Source organism: Hirundo rustica, chromosome 17 (genome assembly GCF_015227805.2).
Source record: "Hirundo rustica isolate bHirRus1 chromosome 17, bHirRus1.pri.v3, whole genome shotgun sequence".
Classification (NCBI taxonomy): domain Eukaryota; kingdom Metazoa; phylum Chordata; class Aves; order Passeriformes; family Hirundinidae; genus Hirundo; species Hirundo rustica.
This window is the reverse complement of record NC_053466.1, coordinates 3,372,776-3,395,537: the sequence shown is the minus strand read 5'-3', so window position 1 is coordinate 3,395,537 and position 22,762 is coordinate 3,372,776. Positions and strand designations below refer to the sequence as shown.

At 47.2% G+C, this 22,762-nt stretch overlaps 2 protein-coding genes and 1 long non-coding RNA gene across 5 annotated transcripts; 2 read left to right on the top strand and 1 right to left on the bottom strand.

Moving 5' to 3' along the window:
* The first annotated feature begins 1,221 nt into the window (after positions 1-1,221).
* HVCN1 (hydrogen voltage gated channel 1) lies at positions 1,222-6,874 on the top strand. 3 transcript variants are annotated; one of them, XM_040080927.2, is made up of 6 exons: positions 1,222-1,312; positions 3,019-3,245; positions 3,696-3,800; positions 4,055-4,286; positions 6,113-6,225; positions 6,514-6,874. In XM_040080927.2, the coding sequence occupies exons 2-6, from the start codon at positions 3,054-3,056 to the stop codon at positions 6,577-6,579; spliced, it is 708 nt and encodes a 235-aa protein (XP_039936861.1). In that variant the 5' UTR covers positions 1,222-1,312; positions 3,019-3,053; the 3' UTR covers positions 6,580-6,874. The 3 variants fall into 3 exon arrangements, with proteins under 3 accessions (XP_039936861.1, XP_039936859.1, XP_039936860.1); XM_040080925.1 differs by lacking the exon at positions 1,222-1,312 and adding an exon at positions 1,548-1,606; XM_040080926.2 differs by lacking the exon at positions 1,222-1,312 and adding an exon at positions 1,978-2,015.
* TCTN1 (tectonic family member 1) lies at positions 6,867-20,411 on the bottom strand. The gene is made up of 15 exons (XM_040080924.1): positions 20,240-20,411; positions 18,564-18,684; positions 16,589-16,719; positions 16,063-16,229; positions 15,548-15,635; positions 14,586-14,695; positions 11,998-12,018; positions 11,462-11,587; positions 10,775-10,900; positions 10,369-10,451; positions 9,883-10,023; positions 9,413-9,569; positions 8,607-8,732; positions 8,110-8,254; positions 6,867-7,334 (listed from the first exon to the last, which is right to left on the bottom strand). Exons 1-14 carry the CDS (start codon positions 20,388-20,390, stop codon positions 8,111-8,113), a joined length of 1,692 nt encoding a protein of 563 aa, XP_039936858.1. The 5' UTR covers positions 20,391-20,411; the 3' UTR covers positions 6,867-7,334; position 8,110.
* LOC120760520 (uncharacterized) lies at positions 13,299-16,595 on the top strand. The gene is made up of 4 exons (XR_005703383.2): positions 13,299-13,867; positions 14,977-15,055; positions 15,554-15,667; positions 16,384-16,595. It is a non-coding gene; the product is annotated as an uncharacterized LOC120760520 (long non-coding RNA).
* Positions 20,412-22,762: the final 2,351 nt, after the last annotated feature.

The following is a 22,762-nucleotide window of genomic DNA, read 5'->3' as shown; positions in this document are numbered from 1 at the left end:
TGGAGTAGAGGCTGATTGCTGATTGTTTTTCCATAATGATACTTGCAGGAATATCTAGCTGATACATGGAATGGCTGGAGCAGCCATGAGCCTCCCCGCAGGCCAACACCAATTCCTGCTGGCCCAGAGCTCTGTGGATGCTGCAAAAGATGGATTGGGTTGGGGAGAGGCACTGAGCTGTGCTGGAGGTCTCCACAACAGGTAGCAGGAAATAGTGGTAAATCCAAATTCTCTTCAAGGAGTGGTGAGATCTGAGGCACTCTCACATTGGGTGCCCCTCGAGGCGCTGGGGTGTTTCTGTGGTTTGTCCAAGGTGAAGTCTGTCCTTGCCATCCAGCTGTGGAAAGGCTGGTTTTCCACACAGGTAATTTTTGCCTGTTCCTGCTTTGCTTTGGATGTGTCAGGGCTGTTGTGTTCAGCTTCAATCAGCCTGACTTCAATAACAACACATCAATTTTCCTGAGAACATCAGGACCCAGCCCTCAGCAGAGCTCAGGCCACAGGGGAACACGGGGATTTTATGCACACGCACCTCTCGTGGTGGGGGTTTTCTCCTTAAACCCCACAGTCCTCACCCAAAAGGGGCTGGATCTGGTGAGCTCTCAGGTGCAGATTTTCCCCCATTACCCGATTGCTGTTTACTGGACTCAGCTGAAGCCAAAATGCCCAAATTAACAGGAAACCCCCAGGCTAAACCTCCCTGCCGCGGGGGCAGGGCCGTGCCTTTGCTGCCCCACTGCAGAGCTCTGTGTCACTGTTTTGGGGTGAAGGTTGAGGGATGGGGCACTTGGAGCTCCAGGAGGGTGTCACCTGTGCTCATCCCCCACCGCCCTGGGAAGGAGGACAGGGATGTGTGCTTTGGGATGAGGTGCTAGAAAATATTTAGGTCACAGGAAAAGCTTTAAGCACTCTCTAGGAGGGTTCTTTCAAAGAAACATCTTTGGGCTTTAGAAGTGCAAAACTGGAGAGGTGTTTATTCCTTGGAGAAAGTTGGAAATATTTCCAGTTTGTTCCAGCAGAAGTGCCACAGCGATGGGTCCCAGGTGCTTTTCACTGCTGAGTTTTTCTTTGGATTTCCCAAACTGGCTTGTGTTTGAGAGATGGAGAGGAACCTCAAACATAAAGAAGCCTCAGACTAAACAGGAGCCTATAAATGGAGGCAGATTAATCCAGGCCCTGGATTTTACAACCCACACTGATCCCTGCCGACTTCATGGTGCTCATCTGTGTCCGTGCTCAGCGGCTCTCTCTGGGCTCGGCAGTGTCACAGTTTAAGTTCACCACGCTCCTGGATCTTTGCTCGTTGTTTCAGGTGATGGGGGAAAAAGTTTAAAAACAATGAAAAAACAAAGTTTAAATTCCATCCGGCCTGTCCTGTTCCGGCAGCTCCCTCGGAGAAACGAACCGCGGGCAGCTTGGGGAAAAAAAGGCTGCGGAAATGGGAAATGTCGGAGCGGGGCCGTCGGGGATGGCAGGGGGCCTGGCTCGGGGACCCGCTGCCGTTCCTCGGGCGCGGCGGGGCCGCCCCCGGCTGGGGGGAGGCGGAGCCGGGCCGGGGGCGGCCCCGCGGCGGCGGGAGGCAGCGGGCGCAGCCGGGACACGCACGGTACCGGGGAGCGGGGGGCGGCCGGGAGGGTCCCGGGGCTCGGTGGGTGCGGGCCGGGGTGCGGGGATTACAGCGGGACCCTCCCGGGGCTGCCACGTCCTTCCCCTCGGGGTCCCGCCGCGGCCCGGGGCTCCGTCCTGCTCCGGGCGTCGCCGTGGCCGCTCCGGTCGATGCTGGGGACGGGGGAGGTTGGGGAGCTCCGGGGTCCTGGATGCTCCGTCCGCCGGCGGCTCCAGGCCCCGCGGCAGCCCCGAGGCCGTTCCGCACGGGGCAGGGGGCTCGATGCCCGGGGCCGGTGGCGGAGAACGAAGGTGCTGCCCCTGTGACAGCACCGTGGGACCAGCTCCCTCCTCCCGGCAGGTGACGAGGTGCCGGAGCTGGAAGCGGAGCCCACCGCGTCCCCGGGGTGGTGAGGAGAGGGCGAGCAGCCCGGGGGCACGGGCGGTCCTGTGGTGGCACCGGCGGGCCAAGGGAGGAGGCTTGTGCTGAGTTCCCCGGGCGGCTCTGGGCAAGGGCGAGCGCCCGCAGAGCGGGATGGGGACGTGCTGGCGACAGGAGCGGATCTCGGAGGGTTTGTGGGCCAGACAGCCTCGCAGGGCTGCCCAAAGAGGAAGGGGGGCTGGCGGGGTTATGACAGCAAGAGAGCCTCTCCTGAAGCCGGCCACGCAGCCCATCTGGAGGCCCCCGGGTCTTGCTCTTCCAGCAAACTTGGAGTTTCACTCGTATGGTTTTCATTGCTGGAGCGTGGCTCTAATCAGGAGTTTGGTTTGATGGTTCTGCCCCTCGCTGGGTGCCCGCAGCGGGGGCTGAAGCCGGGATGCCCGAGGGTGAGGTCAGCTCTGGAGGGAAGGAGATGGGGAGGACGATGTCACCCACCTGCCAGGTCGGAATGTGGGCATCGCCTGCTTAATTTGCCTGCAAAGGCTGAGACAACAGGGTGTCATTGGTGTTAATGGAGGGAAATTATGGCCCTTCCTCATCCTGGCAGGGTGGCCAGAGGGTGAGGATGCTGGGGTCAGCTTGGCAAACAGCGTCCCTGGGTCAGTGTTAGAAACACAAGGGCAGCTGCCCCCACCTCCACCACGAGGTGCCAGATAAGGGCTGGAGCTTTTTGCTCCTGCAATCAATGCTTTGTTTGGAGAGGTTTGGAAATACCTTGTGAGGAAGTTCCTTGTCGTAGAGCAGCACGGTGAGGTGCAAACAGAACCGGGAAGGCAGCAGGAGCTCTGCGTGGTGCCGGGGGAGGCAATGCAAAACCAGCGGTATCACCATGAAGCAACTTCCCGTCAGCAGGACCCAGCCAGCTGTGTCGGAATGTCACACTCTCGTCACCCCCCCCGGCGAAAAAGGGAAGATTTGGCAGCCTTGGTCAGCCCCAAACGGGGAGGTGACACTCTGCTTCTGTCCCTCAGACATTGGCCGGGTGATGCCAGCTTGATCCAAAGCCATGTCCAAGTACCTGAAGCACTTCACGGTGGTGGGCGATGACCCCGTGCAATGGAGCAACGACTATCGGAAATGGGAGGAGGAGGAGGCTGGGGAGAAGCAGCCAGATGCAGAGATCAAGTTGGAGCCCCCCAGCAGACACATCTCCTTCCAGTACATGATGAAAAAGCTCTTCAGCTCTCACAGGTTCCAGGTGAGGCAGAACAAACCCAGGCCAAGGGCACCTGTGACAGCAGGGCTGCTGTGGGATGGAGCTCAGGGAGAGCACTGAGGTTGTGAGCCCTCACGGTGCAAAGTGCACTGGCTGATTCTGAGCTGTCCTGTCGGAACACAGCAACTCTGCTGCAGGTGCAGATGTCTCCTGAGAGGAGACAAGCTCCAGTGCATGATCACCACAGCTCTGGCACGTGCTCTCCTCCGGCTCCCCAAGCCCCCCATGCCAAGCAGGGTCTGGTGGGGAGCCCACCATGTGGAATAATCCACTGTTTGGTAGGAGAAGTGGGAGCAATGGAAAACTCCACGAAACACAACCAGCCAAATCAGGGCTGTGGGCATCAGGGTGTGTTTATCTGGCTACAATGGCTCCTCTTGCTCCTCTGTCTGTGCTGGGATGGGAATCATGTTGGTTCTTCTCCTCCAACAGGTTGGGGTTGTCTGCTTGGTGATCCTGGATGCCTTGTTGGTTCTTGGGGAATTGCTTATGGATTTGAAAATCATCCTTCCGGACAGATACAACATAACCCCAAAGGTAAAATGTGGGGAAACGTCAACATGAACGGCAGTTCCCTCCCTTTGGTGGCTCAAAACCCCCTGGATAGGCTGGGCAAGGCAGGACCTGGACTTCCCGCCCTGCTGAGCCCGTGGTCATGGAAGAAAAGTCCTCAGCCTTTCTCCTTGTACAGCCCAACCAGAGGTGCCCTCAAACAGCAGAGGCTTTCCAGCCTGCCCTGACTGTGTGCACTCTGTGGGGCTTCCTGCCTTGAACTTGTGCTCTTTTCCCAGGTTTTCCACTACCTCTCCCTGTCCATTTTGACCATCTTCGTGATTGAGGTGGGGTTTAAAGTCTTTGTCTACCGCCGGGAGTTCTTCTACCACAAGTTTGAAGTGCTGGATGGGATCGTTGTCATCGTGTCCTTCATCCTCGACATCGTCCTCATCTTCCTGGAGCACGAGTTTGAGGCCATGGGGCTCCTGATCCTCCTGCGGCTCTGGAGGGTGGCCCGGATCATCAACGGTGGGTGCAGGGCGGGGCTGGGTTTGCCAAACTTCCCTGAATTACCTGGGCTTTGTTCCTTTCTCAAACCCAACCCCAGGGGTCTTGCTCTGAGCTCAGAGTTCCACCTGTGTGATTTTCCTGGCTGGAATGCGGCTTTACTCAGGCTGCAATTACTTTTGAGCAGTGACAATCTGCTGCTTGTGTTGGTGTGATGCCTCAGGTGTGTGGCAGCCAGGCACATTCCCCCTAAAAAAAACCCCTAATCTTTTCCTGCACCCTTCTCCTGCAGAGGGATGGCTCATATTCTGAATTTCCATTGTAGGATCCTTTTGGCAGGGAAGACCCTGTCTTCCTGAATTTGCTGTTAATGCTCTGTGTTTAATTCTGCTGTGACTCCATTATCCCCTCCAGGGATGCTGCAGGGAATGTCCTGATCTTACTCTAGTTCTTTCTTGCTTGAATTCAAAGGGTTTGCCATGAAAAGAGAAATAGAAATAGTCTCCAGATCAGGCTTTAGTGATTTCACTGTTGTGACTGTAAATTGTTGCAAATAGATGTAAATTCAGACATATCTGAAACAAGCGTAGCTGCAAACATTTTCTTCTTTCTTGAGGAAGGAATTTTGGGATTCCAAAAAATATGGCAATGAGATGATTTCAAATTCCTGCAGGAAACCTCAGCTCAAGCTCTGCCCTGTGCCTGTGTTCTCATTTTTGGTGGGTGCTCCGTATTTGACACCGCTGGGATCAGAGGAGGGGATTGCTGTGGCTGTACCCATTGCCCTCAGCCCCTTTCAATGGGGAGAAGGTGCCTGGTCTGCAGCTGCAGCCAGAAAGAAGAGAGATGTGAGAGCAGCTTGTGGCTTTCCCTAGTTCAGAGTGAAAGTCAGAGAGAAACTGGATTTGCGTGCGGCCGTGAGAACCACGAGAGCCTCACCCTACAGCAGAAAGCCGGGGTGCAATTACAAATAAATCCCCTCATCCTGGCTGCTCCAGGCTCCCAGCCAAGCTTTATCCAATGTCCACCTGCTTTGCAGCAAAAAGGGACAAAGGGAACGTGCCCCACGCTGGGCTGTTGGGTGTCAATGCCTGGACTCCGTTCCTGTCGATGTTAATCAATGCAAATGAGCAGCAGCGCTGCGTTGTCCTCTGAGAACTGAACCCCGAGAGCCCAAACCCGTGCCTGGAGCACTGGAATCAGCCATGATCCAGAGGAGCTCTGTTGGGAGGAAGAACATGATGTTCTTCATGCTCTCATCAAGCTGCTTTGTTTTACTTCTGTGGGAAGAAAATGTCTTCAGTGTGGGTGTGAGTTGACATGGAATCACCCAATGGTGCTTACAGAGAAGTGACACCTCTGCCGTGAGGGGACACTGCCTGCTCTCACTGCAGCTGTGCAAGGTGAAAGCAAAGCCCTGTGGAGCTGAGGATGTGCCAGGTCCTGCTCTGCCAGGCCGGAGCGATCAGGCCAGGGGGTGGAGGAGCTGTGTGACCCAGGCCTTGCTCTGCTGTCACACCTAAAACTGCTAAAACACAGCAAAGCTGCCCCAGCTGCACCCCAGGGCTCTGCCAAGGGAGCAAATTCAGATTCAGGATCTGAGTGACAGTCAGAGTGATTAATTCAGCTCCGAGGCCAGGCTGCCTCTCCCCAGCAGAGTCTCGGTACCCGAATCCCTCCGGAGGCTGATTTAAAACCCTTCCTCATTAGGAAAAGCACTTGGGAAGGGTGGTTTAAGATGACAGAAGCTGAGCTGGAGAGGAACACGTTCGGCTCCTGTGTGCTGTGAACTCCTGCTCGTGGCTGTTTAACAAAGTAAAGCAAACCCACTGTGAATTGCTCCACAGGAATAATTTTATCGGTGAAGACCCGCTCGGAGCAACAAGTGTCCAAGTTAAAGCACGCAAACCTGAAACTTGCCACGAGGGTGGAACAGCTGGAACACAGCTGTTTGGAGAAGGTAAAAAACCCCTACTTTTAATTTGGGTTTACCTGCTAATGGGGATCCTTGTGCAAGGTTGGCACTGTTGGCTTGGTTTCCTCATCGGAAAATGTGGGGTGAGCTGGGCTGGAGCCTCCCTGGCTGCTCCTCCTCAGCAGAATGATGTCCCTACCTCTGTCCTAGTTCTTTTGGCCAGGTTGTGCTGCTTTCCTGCAGCAGGAGATACATTATAGCAGTGGGAAGATCTGTGGGAACCTGGGAATCTTCTTGCAGGCTGTTAAGTGATTTGAATTTTGTCTCCTACAGGAGCAAGAAATTGTGAGGCTGAATAACATACTGAAACAGCATGGACTCCTCAGCCAGCAAAAATAGGAGACCAGTTTTCCATGGTGGGAATTCTGCTTGGAGGTTGCAGTGTTGGAAATCTGCCAGCTTGACCTGAAAGGTTTTTCTGTCTCTTTGCTTCCTCTTGCATTGTGTTTTCTATAAATGTTTTCTATTTGACCCCACTTTGATCAGACCTTGAGATGGCAAAAGTAGTTCTACTGGAAAATTAATCACACACAGTCCCCGTAAACAGCAATCTTTTTCCCCTTTCTTGTACAGTTGTACAGTCAAAACTGCAAAATAATTTAATAAAGACACGTCTTTAAAAGCTATACATCCAGAAAAGTACCAGTTATTTAAAATAATTTATTTTTTTTTCCGTGTGATAACATTCTATGTTTGCAACAAGCTTGCAGTATAAATGATAAGAACCCAGGCTGAAAAGGTAATTTCTTCTCCACCAGCTGCCTGTTCCTCATCAACACATCTCTTTGCCAACCATTCTTTTCATACTGTTGGTAGTTTCCTCATTTCTGTTGCTGCTTGTGCCACTTTGTTATTTATATAACATTCATTTCAGAAACACCAACACACCACTCCTTCCCCTGACAAAGGAATCAGCCCCAAAATAGAGGCAAACATGTGCCATCTTACATCAAACAATGGCTTGTTCCAGCAGCAGATCCCAGTTCTGATACTGCATTCCCTCATCTCTGCTTCCCTTTTCACTGTTCCTTCACAGCCCGTGGGGCTGTTAAGTTCTTTGTTTCCACAGCTCATAAATCCATGAATTAAAAGAACTGGAATATGTAAGAACAGATGTAGGTGAGTGCGCTGCTGGGAACAGTCAGACTCCAGAAAAGCCATGAAAAAGCAAATTTTAAAGGGCCAGGCTGGTGTTTGAATTTTTTCAGGTACTAGAGTGTCCCTGTGGAGAGGCTGTTTGAGAGCTGAAGAGTGAGATTTAAGGAGTGGGAATTCTGCAGCAGGTGTCTCCAATGGATTTCAGCCCCACTCAGCTGCAGGGGTCACTGCAAGCACGACTCAACTGCTCAGATTTTATAAAAAAGGTAATTAATTAGTGGTGTGGGGAAAATAGCCAGAAACATGTGGCTTGTTCATCTATGCAAGGAGACAAAGCAGAGGCCTTATCTAATAGCACATGATGAGTTTAATTAGCAATTTAGCTTTGCTGTTATGGGATAATGAACCTGCTTTCCCTGTGTGCTCTTCCCTTCCCCTCCTGCCTCTGCTGGGCAGGCTGAGGCTGGATCCCACATGCTGGAGGGGTGGTGGCTGTGAGCCACAGCCAGCAGCAAGTTCAAACTGCAACCTTTGTCCTCTCTGCAGAGTTATACTTGGGTACTTTCCACTTCATGGGGGTTTCTTCACCAAAAAACTTCTGAAGAACCCTCACAAGGTCTCACCCTTCCTCTCTCAGCCAATTTTAGCCCAGTATCTACAGCTTAGAAGAAAGTGATGGCCCATCACAGTCACGGGATAAACAATGGTCTAAAAATAAGATAAAGCAGAAATATGGTTTGGTTTTTTTGTTTTTTTTTAATGCATACTTACTTTAGACAAAGGGATAGAAAAAGTCAAAGGGCAGCTTGATGTCAATGGTGGGCCAAGCTTTGTAGCTTGGCTCTGCAGGTGAAGAAATGTCGGTGAAAACCACAGAACTTGTTATAGGAATAATCCTTTCCCTTCCTGAGGGAAGCTGCAATGAAAATACAAACAGGACTTAGCTTCAGGGTTGTTTTTTTTTTTTATTTGTACAATTGTTTCATTTGGTCTGGGTTATATTTGTTAAAAAGGTTTTGGTTTTAATTTATTTTTCATATAGTTCCATGTTTCTTTCCATAAATGATGTATTGATTTTTATTGAAGTGTGTTTTGGCAAGGAGCCCACAGCTGTGTTTGAGCTGGAAGAGAACTGCTGGGTGTAAATACAATCCAAAGTGAAGTGCTGCCTTTAGATAAAGAGATTATCTGGGTCACTGTCACACAGCTGATACCCAAGGAAAACAAGCCACTTGTTTTATCTTAAATCCTGTAATTTAATTACATACCTGCTTCAGTGTGCTGGTAGTGATTGTGGCTGTAACATTCACTATCCTGGCCTGTGGATTGACCAGGGATCCATATTTAGTCCACTTCACCTCTATTCCCAGTGACACTGGTATTTGGCATGAGCTCTGCAAAGTGGGAGAAATCATCTCATTGTCTGCCTTACGCAGAAACCACCACAGTAATTAATTATTTATGTTGTTTAAAGGGTAGAATGTCCCCAGAAAGCTCATTGAGGAGGTTACCAGAGCAGCTGCACCCTGCACTGTTGTTGGGCAGGACAAAATCCTGAACTCTGCCAGGACAGAATTTTGAAGACTACAATCTTAAATATTTTTATGCATTTCTTTTCAAACTGTCACAGTTCTGGTTACAGAAACCATTCACTCTTTAGCTGCAGAAGCATGCAAGAAACCATCCACAGTCTTATATTGTGTTTCTCTCTCTCTTACCCTGGCCTGGAGTAGGAGGGGAAACCCTGATTCTGTTCCTTCACTCTGTCACCTCCGGTGCTTTGTGCTCAGAAGAGCAACATTCTGACCTGCGTTTAAACGACTCATTTTGTACTCAGCATGTTGTCCTGATCCAGAGCTGAGGTGCCTGGATACCAGCTTGATTAAATATAACTTCTACAGCAAGAGTGAAACCCTCCTCTGTGAATATTCCGTGAGATTCTTCCAGCTTATTCCTGCGTTCCCAGCCCCATTTCTCCTCCAGTTGGTTCCTGCATTTTTAGGGTGTGAAGCTGAGCTGATGCTGCAGCACAGATCTCGTGAGGGTGCAGGGGTGGAAGTGCTTTAACTTTCACCTGTTCTGAGATGAGGAGCTCAGTTATTGGCACCCAGTCGAGCACATCCTGGGCTTGAGAATTCCCAAATGAAGCCACATACTCGGGAAAGCTTTGGCCCTTCAGCACATCAAGGAGGGTCTGAGCCAAAGGCTGGCATTTCATAGCTGCTGTAATTCTTCCAGGAAACAAATAATAATAATAAAAAGATGAGTTACAGCAAAATCCATTGGTTTGGCACAGTCATAATTTCTCCTTGCTCTCTGTTCTGTTCAAGCCTCCAGGCTACAGTTGCTAATGTACACAATCTTTCCAAGAGAAAGCCCATTGTTAATTAAATGACATTTTTTATAATTAAATACTCCATTCTCAATACTCCTCCAGCTGTATAAATGACCCAGGACCTGAACAGAGCCTAAGGGAAAGGGTTGTCAGAGGGTTAAAAGCATTAAATTAAAAAAAAAAAAAAAAAAAAAAAAATTACTTCTTACCGTAACTTACAGCCTGATATCATGTTATAACCAAATAATACTGGGGCTCTGGCTCCCTGTGCTGCCAGGCAGTCCTGGGTGGACGTGCTGTGCAGAATGGTGAGTTGGCTGTGTTTGTTACTACTCTGAATGATGCCAGATGTAACACACAGTTAAGGGAAATTAAATGCTTGATGGATATCGGGACAAAAAAAATGAAAATAATCCTTAATCATATCTTTAAAACATAGCTGCAAATGTTATAATGGCTCAGGACTCTTCTCACAGCGTGAAAAAGCACCGGGCTGTGCAATGAAGGGCTAAATGTACCTCACTACACAACCCAGGAGATTGCAGTCAGGACTGAGTCATTCCCTCCTAAAACACAGCCAGAAAAGCACATTTTTTATTTTTGGTAGAGAACAGATGTATTTCATAGATGGCCATGCTAGAAAAGGTTTGTGGGGATGGACCAGAGCAAACAGAAATTCAGCAGGGAAAGGATATCCATGAGGCTGGAATCCTGCTCTGACAGGCAGCCCAACAACATAACCAGGATTGCCACTGAGAGGAACTGGCTGTGTATTTTCCTGCAATGCAAACAGAGCATTAGTTCTTATCCTGCACTGAAGTGGCTGGAAAATACAGAAATATTTCAGTTATTTTAGGATTATGACCTGCCTTGAATGATGTGGGTAAGACTGCAAGTATGGCTTTGCTTTCTCTGTTATAGTCACAAGCTGGGGCTCATAAATGTGGCAAATTTCGGAGGCCTTTATTGCCCAGCTCTGAAATGCTGGGGATCCAGGGCAAGTTCTATTTTACCTTGCTGCTAACAATTGTTCTGACTCAAGTTGAATAAGTTTTGTAATTAAATGTCTCACCAAGTCACCCATGACATCTCCACAGTTACCTGAGTGAAGCTGATTTCGAAGCTCTGCTCTATTGAAAGTACTTCTTTGCTAATTGCCCCCAAGACAAAAGCAGCAGCTGCTTCTATTATTTCTCCTGTGTCTGTGTGGGTAATGTGATAATTCACCTGAAAATTAAACGTTTTAGATATTAATTTGAACAAATACATAAGAGAAACTTAAAAAAAAAAAAAAAATTAAACCATGTAAGTATTTTCTTTCTTCCTTGCTTAAGAAACTCATCTCCAGGGTGGGGATGGATTATATCCTCTAGAGGCTGGAGCCTCTTCAAAACTGACTTCTTGATAAACCTAAGCACAGAAACAACGTTCATCTACTTTAAAATTAACAGATTATGTGCAGCATCTATTCCTCTCTGTGTCATTAGTGCACCTGAAGTCATCTTCTCCAAAGCATAAATTCCAGACTCATGTCATTGTGTGTTTTGCCACATGCACAGAGGTAACACCAGGATTTCAGCCGGGCTCCCTCTTACATTGCACAGGTATTATTTTGTCACAGAACACTCCCTTTTATCCCAAATCAGTGCTTCTCCCACGACATTTACTTTGGAGATATCACAATATATGGAAACTGCAAGGCCTTTCCTGACAGCTTTGCAATCAGAAGTGACTTGATGCACGGACGCTTTCCATCAGCTCTGAGGAGGAAAAGGCTGCCAGACCTACCCCAAGAACTGCATTGATGCACAGTTCATCCAAGACCATGGGGAGCCTCAGGACATCACTACTGCTCAGTGAAGTCCTCATTCCATTCAGAGACTGGACAACTATGGACTGGACAGTAATATTCACCTGAAAAACAGACTCGTGTCAGCTCTGAACACTGAGTACACTTAATTTTGGCTCTTTGTGTGTTATTATATGTGTGACCTTTCTGGGTTCTGCTCCACAGCAACAGCACTCAGTAATTCTCTGAGCAACTGCTGTGCTACAAGTGCTGCTGAAGCTCAACCAGAAGGTCTGGGTTTAAATAAATAAAGAGCATTTCTTGAAAAGAGGGATTTTTATATGAGAAGAATGCATCAGGTTTGATTTGTTTGCAGGCAGCATTTTATCTTGGAGTTGCTAAGTATCATTACTGATAGCAAATGATGTAATTTTTTTATGTAAACATTTGATCAATCAGTGAAAAATCCCCACTGACTATAACTTAATAAGAATTTTGCCCACAGCTCTTCCAACTAATTTAGAAGGATACTTACCATCTGACTTGATTTGGGCACCTGAGGGAGAATAAGAAGACAAATTAAAGCAGCTGCAAAGGTCTGACCTATTGCATGTAGCAGTCAAGTAAAGCAGGTAAGGCTTTGTCTACTTAACTCTTTCTCATAACAATAATTTTTATGAACCAGAGTATCCAAGAAGTGTGAAAAGAACTGCCACAATCCCATTCCCTCCTTCCTCTGACTCTTGGAACTATTCAGAGACCACCAGTTTAGGAAACCTGTGCTTCCCAAAGAAATGAAGAGCTTTTGTTGCTCTGATGGTAAGAATTCCAGAGTTTCGTGGTCTCTAAACCAACAAGAGAGAAGAAAGTATCTCTCTTGTTATATAGCACATGGATATTTCCACCAAAAGTATTTCATGGAAAGGCAAAATTGTCAGACCAAGGTCATCAGCCAGGGCTGTAAAATGCTCCCGAGGAGCACCATTTTGTCAAAGGTTTTGCTTTTCTGATTTTCCAATGAATGTTTGAGTCACGTCTTTGGGAAGGGACCAAGGATTGGACTCTGATCATGAAGCAATTCTGCAGAGTTATGATGAGATGCTGAGAGCAGTGACTCAGCTCCTGTCCCAGCAGGGAACACATTCCTGGGAGCTGGAGACCTGAAGGTGATGCAGGTACATTTTGTCACACATTTATCACCCCAAGGTACAGCTCAGCCATCAGCATGAGCTAGATGAATAAAAGTCCCTGTAAAGATTAGAGTCATCCTTCAGGGAACGGTGCTAGCTAGTTCTGACTGGGATAGGAGCGAGCACCACTCCTAAAGTTCTGTTTATCCAGGACTGGGGTGATGGATGATGTCTCTGCAGTCACGCTGCTGCCTCAGCTTCCCCCCAGCCTGGCAGGGAAAGGCAGGAGCAGCTCGTTCCTTTGGCAGCTACACACTCCTCACGAACCATGGTGCGTGTGAAGCACCACTGGGAGCATCCTCTTGGGAGACTCCAGGAATCCCCAGCACTCCTTGGATCTGCAGGCCAGGGCAGAGAGCAGAGATTATCTGCAGCAATTCCCAAAACGTTGTTCTCGCTGCAGCTGCCCATCCCGGCAGGGAGGCTGGGCTCCTGGGGATGGGGCTGTCTGTAGGAGCCGCGGTCCCAGTGCTCCCAGTAGGGCTCTCCGTCACTGGTTTGCCGTTTCTTTTGCCGGCAGCTCCATCTGCTGGCGCCGGGAGCGCTCCTGCTCTGCCCTGCCACCGCCCTGTCCCCAGCGCCATCGCTTCTCTGTTGTCACATCCCACCTCCAGCTCCCTTTGGGAAGGGAACCTTCCCGCAGAGCATCTCCAGTAGCTTCTCAGCTTTCTCCGGTTCCTGCATCCCATCCTTCCCGACATCCAGAGTGCTCTGGGCAGAACTCTGACCTCTCCCGAGCTCAGCCATTGCCTTGGCAAGCAGCACAGGGCTAAGGGTTATGGACTTTTCCCGTCAGGACAGAGAATCCATCTTTAAAATCAAACCACTCTTGTTCTTTTCTGATCCTGCAGCCAACAAGAACTAATTTGGGGAGGACATGGAGACACTCAAAGCCCCTCTGAGGCAGTGTTTTCTCCACTTCTTCCACAGCAGGAGGAACAAAAGCTGCGTTTGGGAGCAATCCTTGGCTGATTTCAGTGAGATCCTGAAGGAGCAGGAGAATGATCCCACCTGTGAGGGTGTGAATTGCTTAGTGGGCTTTCCTTGCCTTTGGGAGCTTTGGAATCTGTGAGCAGCCTGGAAGGGGTCTTTAAGCAGTTATTAGCTGCTAATTAAATTAATTTAAATAATTACATAAATTAAAATAATTTTAATGGTGAAGAGGTTGCTCTTTCTTTATGACCTTCAGCTTCTGGAAGGAGCCATCAGGTTAAGGTATGATGTATTTCAGTTTCATTTTTTCACAAGTGATTTCTTTGTCTTTATGAATATCCTTACAGGAGATTTATTTATACAGAAGACATCATCCCCCAGCTCAGAAAGGGATGAAAAAGGAGGCAAAGCTTTGAAAAATAACCCAGACTGGATTTTAACAGACAGGATCCAAAGAAACTTGCTCTCAGTTGTGTTCTTTTGGAGCATAAAGAAGGTTGTGCCAGCCCCCACTATCAAAAACTGAGGCTTGGAGGAAAGGGGCAGATGCAAAGGATCAAACCTGACAGGTTCTTCTTTCAGTACAAAGTTTTACCAACTGTTTAAAATTCAGATTTCTTAGAATTACGTGTTCTGGTAAATGGGCTTCTTAGAAAAGCCTGAACATGCACAGAAATGTGAAACTGCAGTAGCTCAGTGACACGACCTTGGCTCTCCAAAACTATTATATTTTTACTTTATCTTTGGCTATATTGTTTATAGTTGGCTAAGCACAGAACAGCAAATGCTTCTGATATCAAAGCTTGAAGTAAATACATTCCCAAAGGCTTTCTGTATAGAAGTCTGCTGTATAGGGAGATGTTTCTTCCCAACTCACAATTTAAAAATCCAAATAAAACACCATATCCCTCAGTAAACAGAAGTTACTTCATTCTGCAGCTGCGAAAAAGATATAAAATATGAATATTTCAGCTATATGACTGTTTCAAATCATACTTACTGCCAAAATGCTGGAGCTGATATAAAACAACATGCTAAGTGCTTGAATGCTGTCACATTTTTCCACACTTACGGATCTAATACATTTTGTGGCTTGGTTTACTAAAAACCCTGGAAAAAAAAAAGTCACCAAGCATTACTGGAGGAAATGAAACAACAATTATGAAAAGCATAAATGAAAAACAGTACAAGAACCTTAGGTACAAGCAAAATTGAAAGTAAATGTCATCTCTATTGCAGACAAGGTTTTATGTGAGCTTTAAAGAATGAAAATTTTTATATTCTCAAAAAAATGTTATGAGAAAAAATATTCTTAACAAGGAGAGAAAGCTTCATGAAAATTCCTTTTTTTTTTTAATCTCTTAAAAGATTTTTTTTTTTTTCTTTCACAGGAGTCTTCAGTCCTGTAATCACCACCGTGACTGTTACGAGACCACATTTAATGATGACAGTGAGGTTTGGAAAATGCAGGTGTGGGTTCGGTTGTGGGGGTTTTTTTCCGCCTCCACCTCTGCAGGTTTTCAGGAAATTGGGTGAAAGGTTAAAGTGCAGAGCTCAGCCTGCAAACCTGACTTGTGAGAGGAAGCCCTGGGCAAAGGGAAGCAGGCAAAGGCTGCCCAGGCAGGGCTGGCTTGGTGCAAACCCCTCCTCCCCCAGGGTGTCACCCTTGTACTGTTTGATTAAACCAGTTATGCCAAACAGGACGTTTTATTGTTGGATAAACAACCCTTTAAGGAGATTCTCAGGGATTTACATATCTCACTTTGAGTGTTTAATAGAGATGCAGCACCATTTCCTTTCTATGTCTTGAAAAAAACAAAACAGAGAAAGAGAAGTGATTTGAAAATCATCTGCTTATGAACCTTTAGCTGAATTCTCCATGGGGAGTGTGCCAGCTTTCTGACTGACTAATCTCGAGCCAGAGCAGAATACTAGAAAGCAAAAAAATTGGGATTTTCCAACCTGCAGGATTTGCATCAGAGCACCAAGAAGAGACAACAGGACTTGGGAGCCTTAGAAATGCATCCTCTGTCTGCACAGGAACCCCATACTGCCAAATAAAAACCACAGTCAGGTACACAGGTGTGTTTCAGCACACGGAAAGTTGCAGAGTATTTTTATTAACTACAAATAGGAATAAAAGCAGTACTTATTCCCACAGGATCTCTCAATACTGCTTTGTGCAGCAATTCTTCAGCCACTGCTACAGCTTTATGTTGAAAATAGCAAAAAAAAAAAGTGACTTCTTTTTCAAAGATCTTAAAAATGGACTTCACTTTTTAAGTAACGAAACACAAAATGTTACATTTCTTCTTTTTACATTTCTGTACTTAAAGACCAATATAAATTTTCTGCTTCCAGCAGAACTGCATTATTTAAAAGCAGATGCAAACAATGCTGATTTAATCTTTCTGGAATAATCTAATACTAATTGCATCAAATACAATTTACCTCCTATTGAATCAGAGATAATTTACCTCATATCTGGAAGTTTCATTTGCATCAGGGGGGTTTTGAGGATCTGTATCCAAATCCCAGCTGTCAGGCTTAGTACTGAAAGCAGCACCTCCAAATTTGTCAAGCAACCGATCAAAATTTTCTGCAGTTGGGATTTCAGGGGATTTGAGGTACAGGGCTTGTTTATCTGTCAAAATATTTGAAGAAGGAGATCATTTAAGGGAAAAAAAAAAAGATACAGAAACAATATTTAGTAACAATGAGACAACTTTAAGCATGATTTATTTAGGATGCTAAATTATTTACATAACAACCCCAAACTATTTTGTTTTTTCCGACAGAGAAGACCAAGAGTACCAGATGTTTAATTCCACATTTTCACAAGTTAAAGGATCACAACGTAAGGACTGCGAGCAGACAGAATCACCAGTTTCCTGTGAGGTTTAATAAATTAAAAATAGTTCTAATTTTAGTCTTTTTGTGGTACCTGAAGAGCTTACAAAAAACAACACCACAATGCTTAATATTGCCTATGAGTCTACTTACAGTTTGTAGTGTGAATGCAGAAAATGCTGGGATTGATTTGGTCAGTTATTTTAAATATCCTTTCTGGTGGATTTGCTTCAACATCAAGAGAGTACACAGCAGCTTTCTGACTACACAGCTGGCTGTCACCTCTGCAGAGAAACAAAATTAATGAATGATCCACTAGAAGTTAGTGTTGGCCAGATTTTAGAGTTCTTTTCACCTACTGAGGCAGCAACAGAAAAAAAAATTTAAAAACATGAAATTGTTGAATTTAACACAATTTGTAGAACAATCGTGCATCCTTAAGAGATTCCTATTGTTTTGTACTCCGTGCTTAATAATAAATAATATAGAATTCTCACACTTGTTTTATTCAGCAGAGTAAACTGTGAGCAGCAACATAAAGGAAGGTAAGGAACAGACTGGGGGAGGGAAAAGCAGTGACAATATGAGAGGGGAAAATGCCAAATTGGGTGGGAACCAGATGGCTGAGGCCCCAAAAATGCAGGGCCACACACAGCTCAGCACCACCTTCATTTCTACAACCCAAGTGTGACGTCAGAGCAGGAAAACAGGTCAGTTTTGTGGATATTGGAATAATATTCAATTTGAGCAGGGAATGGGAAGAATTCCTACTTGAGGTGTGTGTGAAAGAAATGGCAGAGTGAGGAACAGGAGGTGAAATAACCCAGCCTGCCCTGGAAAAGTGTTTAAGGCTGTGCCAGGGGCTCATCAACAGCCCAGAACTGCAGGAGAATGTGCCAGTCCAGAGCCTGGGAGCAGCTAAGGACAGGCCCTGGAGAAGTGAAATGACTTTTAGAAATTTTGAAGCCTGGAGTGAAGCTCTTCCACGAGGTGAGTCATTTGTTAATAGGATCGCACCATAAATCAAACCCTTCTGCTGCTCTTTCAGAGCCCTCACGGCCTCTGCCTTGGGATCAGCCAAACTAACACAAATATGCAAATGTAGGTAAATTCTGATGTAAATAATGAGACAACATCTGCAGACACTGAAAATCCCCTGGCTTTTCATGCAAAATAAACGTTTTACACAAAAGAATTTGGGCAAAGAAACTCAATTTCATTTGAGGCATTTCTGGTTGACAAAGGCAGCGCAGTCACCCGAGGCAATTAAAGTGTCACTCAGGAGGGCGTTGATTAGACCTTTCTGATCCATATAAATGGGGAGCAGGAGTCTTTGTGTGCCAGAACAATAAGGAAACACAGTCTGGCATGACTGCTAATTCAAATTTTAAAGCACCAAGAATAAACCCCAGTGCTCAGATTGGCATAATTTATACAGAAGGTGGGTTGAAAAGCTGCACTAATTGTTCTGAGAAGTCACCAAGAGATTTTTTTGCACATTATGATTTTGAAGTGAGCTTTCTTAACTCCTGTTTAAGAAGAGGGAATTGGGTGAAGGTCTTTTCAGATCAACTAAATAGAAAAGAAACTACTCTTGGCTTTACTTTATTGGTATAATATTACATTTTAGTGTTTGTGAAGTAGCAGTGGGAGAGCAGGTTGGGATGGTGACTTGTAAAATTAGGGTCAGAAAAATGCTCACACTATTTCAACAAGCTCTGAATTGATTAAGTGTGTAGCTGATACCATAAATGTAATCAAAGAGGTTACTGATAAAAACTGGTGGTCTACAGAAGCAGCCAGATTGGTGCTTTGGTATCAGTTTTCTTAACTTCCAGACACTGCATTGATCAAAGTGTAAAGATGTATCATTCTTCCCCCCAAAAGAGCATCACCACCTAAATGCCCACAGAGAGGAGCAAATGAAACAGGAGGAAAGAGGAAATTAGTGGGAGAGAACTGGGTGGGAGGTGGATTTGCTGCTCTGCGTGGTTGGGACTGGTGAAAGGGGGGTCAGGATGGCAGCAGGGAGGGGTAGGAATTGCTCAGGGGGAGAAGACAGAGCCCTGACAAAGGCAGGCAGCAAATGGACAAGGATTTTGTACTTTCTGGTCGTTTCTGCACTCACGTGACCACAGGGACCGAGCATGTGGTGAAGAGGCTGAAGTCCTGGGCGCTGCAGTCGGGGTCGCAGCAGCAGTTGACATCACACTGTGCCACCAGCAGGTCGCAGACACACAGCCTGGCAACTGCACAGAGAGCCACATGAGAACTGCGCCGGGGATTTGGTACTCTGCAGCGGGCCCCAAACACTTCCACTTTTCACCTCACCCCGGTTTTGTCAGTGGTCAAAAGCCTTCTCTAAATTCAGGTTTTCCTGGAGTCATTTTTAAAAATCCATCTTTTCTGCTGCTGAGCAAATCTGTTTGGAACACGTGGACAGCACCAAGACATACTAAAATCTGTTCCCTGAGAAACAAAACCCCAATTCAATAGGGATTTTGGAGGCATGAAACTCTACTCAGCCTCGCAGAGGAAAAAAAAAAATAAGAGATGCCAACAAGGTGTGTTTATCTGCTTGTTCCAGCTTAATGGGAAGAAAAATAAAATGTTTTGAAAGAGCAGAGATGTTTACAAGTATTGAGGATGTCTCAGGTCCAGGAATACATTTACCTGATTGCCAACATAACCATAGTTGACTTCTTTGAAACTTCTTTTCTCCCTGTTTTTAGATACTGTGAAATATTGTAATCACAGACAGAGTGATTGCTAATAATTAATAAAATACACTTGACAACTTCTTCAAACTCTCTGAGGTCTTCAAGTTTATAAATTCAAAGAACAGATGTTACTCTACTGAACTGTTCTTGAGAGTTGCTCTTCTGTAATTAATCTAGACTCAAGAATAGCACAGAATGAGGAAAACTAAGGCCAGTGTTTCATAGGAAAGACATTCAAAGAATATTTTTGTAATTCTTTTATTTCACTTTGCTGTCTGTTTCCCTGTGGTGCCCTGGATGTTCTCTGACCACCTGAACAGCATCCAGGTATTTCCTGGAATCTCTGAAGTTCTGACCGTTCTCTTGGCTGAGCTTAGCCCTGGATCCTTAGCTCACCCTGTAAACAAGAGAAGTTTAAACATGGATGGTTAAATTACAAGGTTACGTCTGTGAGATTGGGGATTTAAGTCTCTTTTCCCTAACGAGGCGGCACCGGGGTTTCGTTCGGCGACCAGCCCGTGGAAAGCTCAGCTGAGGGCAACACCACCGGGATATAAAAGTGTAGCCAATTACACAGCGGGAAACAGCTTCTGAGAACCCAGTAACAAAACTCGGGGAGCTCTGTTTTTATGACAATGTGTCCACAGCGCCGGGGCCGAGCCTCGGGGCAAAGTGCGCAGCCAGCTCGGGGCGTGCGCGGAGCTCTCCCAGGGCGCCCAGGGCCGGCTCTGTCGGAGGTGCCCGCTGTGCTCAGAGCGGTGCTGGGTGGGCAGGAGACCCTGCCCTCCACCCCAGCGAGCCTCAGGGCTGTGGGATGCCCTGCTATGCGATGTCCATGCCACATCAGCGTGCCCAGGCTGCTCAGGGGCTCGCTGAGCCTTCCTCGGCTGCAGGCCGGGGGTGCCCGAGCAGCGCTGCAGCGAACCCCAGAGATCCCCTGGAGAACCCGGGCGGTTGTGCCAATCCCGGGCGACCGCAATGGGAAGGGGAGGCCGAAGGCCGAATGCCCGAGGGATGCAGCCAGCGGGGCTCCCCTCAGCCGCGGAGCGCCGCCGGTGCCCCGCAGCGCCCGGAGGGCACCCACCGTCCGTCACCGGGGCCGGCGGGCTGCGGACCCGCGCCTGTGCGGCATCACGAGTGTCTGCGGGCTCCGTGGCCGGCTCTTCTGCCCGGAGCGGCGGAAGGAGGAGGAGGATGAGGACGAAGAAAGCCCCGAGCCCCGGCGCCGCCGCCATGGCGGCCGCCCTTAGCAACGGCGCGTTGCCAGGGAGCGGGGGCGCCGCAGGAAGGGCGGGTCCCGCTCTCGCGAGACTTGGCGGGCGGAGGGGAAGGGCCGCGCCCCGGGAACATGGCGGCCGTGGGGAGGGGATGTGCCTCAGGGATCTGCGGCTCCTCCGGCCGCCTTCGGGCTGCCTCATCGCCTCCCCAGCGCGGGGAGCCTCGGGGAGAGGGCACTCGCAGGGTTCTGGCTGGATATGGCCGTCGTGGTGGTGCCAGGCGGCCGCTTGTGCCTCCCAGCGCCATGAGGAAGAGCCCAGCCCGGCGGTGGTGAGGGCTCGGTGCCCCCCTCAGAGCCACGGGAAGGGTTTCAGATGTAGTGATCCAAGGTGGTTTGGGAAAAAAAGCTCTTTGAAGGCCACGCGTTAAAAAAATAATAATAAATTGGGGGATGGCCCCTTGCGAGGTATAAAATACTATATTTCATGTACTTTTGCAACTTTTCTTTAGTAATCTGTTCTTAAAAGTATTTTTTAAAGTGCTAAAAGTTTCTTCTTTTGAAGATGCTGTTGGCCGTCAGTGCTCAGTGAGCATATTCAGTAATCTTACTGGTCAACTTCTCGTGCAGTTATCTTTGAGGTCTTTTTCAACCTAAGTTATTTTATTTCTGTACTAATTTGGAAAAAAAACTGGGCTAGAGAGTGCCTAAATTATCATCATTCCTTAGGGTTCCTTAGGTATTTTCCAGCTTTAAAAATTCCATAATCCTTGGATCTGTGTTTATTTCCCTGACCAGGTTCCTTAGTGTCACCTTGAAGGGAAGGCAACAAAAGCTCTAAAAAGCTCTAAAACTCCAGCTCCATCCGTTGAAAATGGAAATGATTCCACAGTGCCCCTCCTTTGCCGTGTCCATGTCACAGCAGTGAGGAGTCACACAAGACAGAGGCCACCGAGGCCGTTTGATGTTATCAAAGAGCTGCTACGGGCCGGGTTTGAAACATTTCCACATCGTGTGGCAAAATCCTGGAGTCATCCTTGCCCGTGGAAAGGCCTCGTTCCTCCAAGGACACAGTGACACAAAGGTGAGAACCCGGTGTGCTCCACTCTACCTCAGACCTTACACCCCAAAATAACCTCGCCAAAAATAACCTCCCACCTGCCTCCCTTGTGAAATGGAACCCAAAATCTCTGTGTTCACCCTCTTCCATGGGGATGAAGAGCTGGTGTTTTCAGTCTCTTTGTTTCTTTGCTGTTCCTGAGGTGGCCAAAATGCTGGTGCTGGTGTTGGGTTTGTTACTTTTTCCAAACTTGAAGAGTGACTTCACACACTTCTGTTTTGAAAAGGACCTGTAAAAATGGCATCATAGGGCTTTTTTTTTTTGCTTTTCCCTGAGGCTGTACCAGGGACTGGCTGCAGAGAATGTGTGCCTGTTTTTGGAGGAAATGCTGAGAATCTTTACAGCTCTGTCTCTTTCACTGTTCCACAGCAAAGGAACAAAAAGAGAGGCAATCCTGCAGGAGGGACAGCTGGAGCACGTGGCTGAGATACAACCTCCTTCAGGGTGAAGCTGATTGAAGGGCTTTCAGCCCCTTCAGCTTCCTTGACAAAGCTCCCACAGGGTCAGTTAACAAGGATGGAGATGCTTCTCCCCCCTACAAGTCCTGCAAAGTTGGAAACTTGGAATTTGTTTTGCAGGCTTGGAGGGAAGAGTGGTGCTTGGTTTATTTATTGTCACTGGTTGGGATCTGTGTTCTCGTTCCACTGCATGAGATAATTCATACTAAAACACCCCTACTTGTTTACATGTTTCTGATGCCTTTAAAATCAGTAAAAAAAAGGCTGATGGCATTGCAGAGGGGGAAACAGAATTTAATACATTCTTCTTGCATCCAGAATTACTTGGCAAAGCTGATGGTGCACAGGGGACCAGACTCCAAGAGGAAAACCAAGCCTTGCTGAAATCTGAAAGCACAGATTGCACCCTGGATGAATGTGGGCAGGAGCTGGATGAATAAAGAGGTATTAATTCTTACTGCATCTACCACTGAAATGGAATAGAAGTGGGCAACTGTTCAAAAGCAAAGTGGGATGGAATTAATCTGGTTTCCTCCTGACCTTTTTTTTAGGGCTTCACTCACGGCAATAGTTCACCTAAACCCATTTCCAATACTTGCTGTAATAGAAAAAGCACCCACCCTTGTCATGCAGAGAAAGGCAGGACAAAAGCCATGCCTAAGAAAAATCATTAACAAGAACAAACCACCACAAAACCCACCCTGGTATTGGAATTCTGAACCAGGTTCCAAAGAGCAACTAATTCCAAGTGTGTAGGATAAGATCAAGACATCAATACATAATCCTTGTTCTCCATCAGAGATATTTTTATTT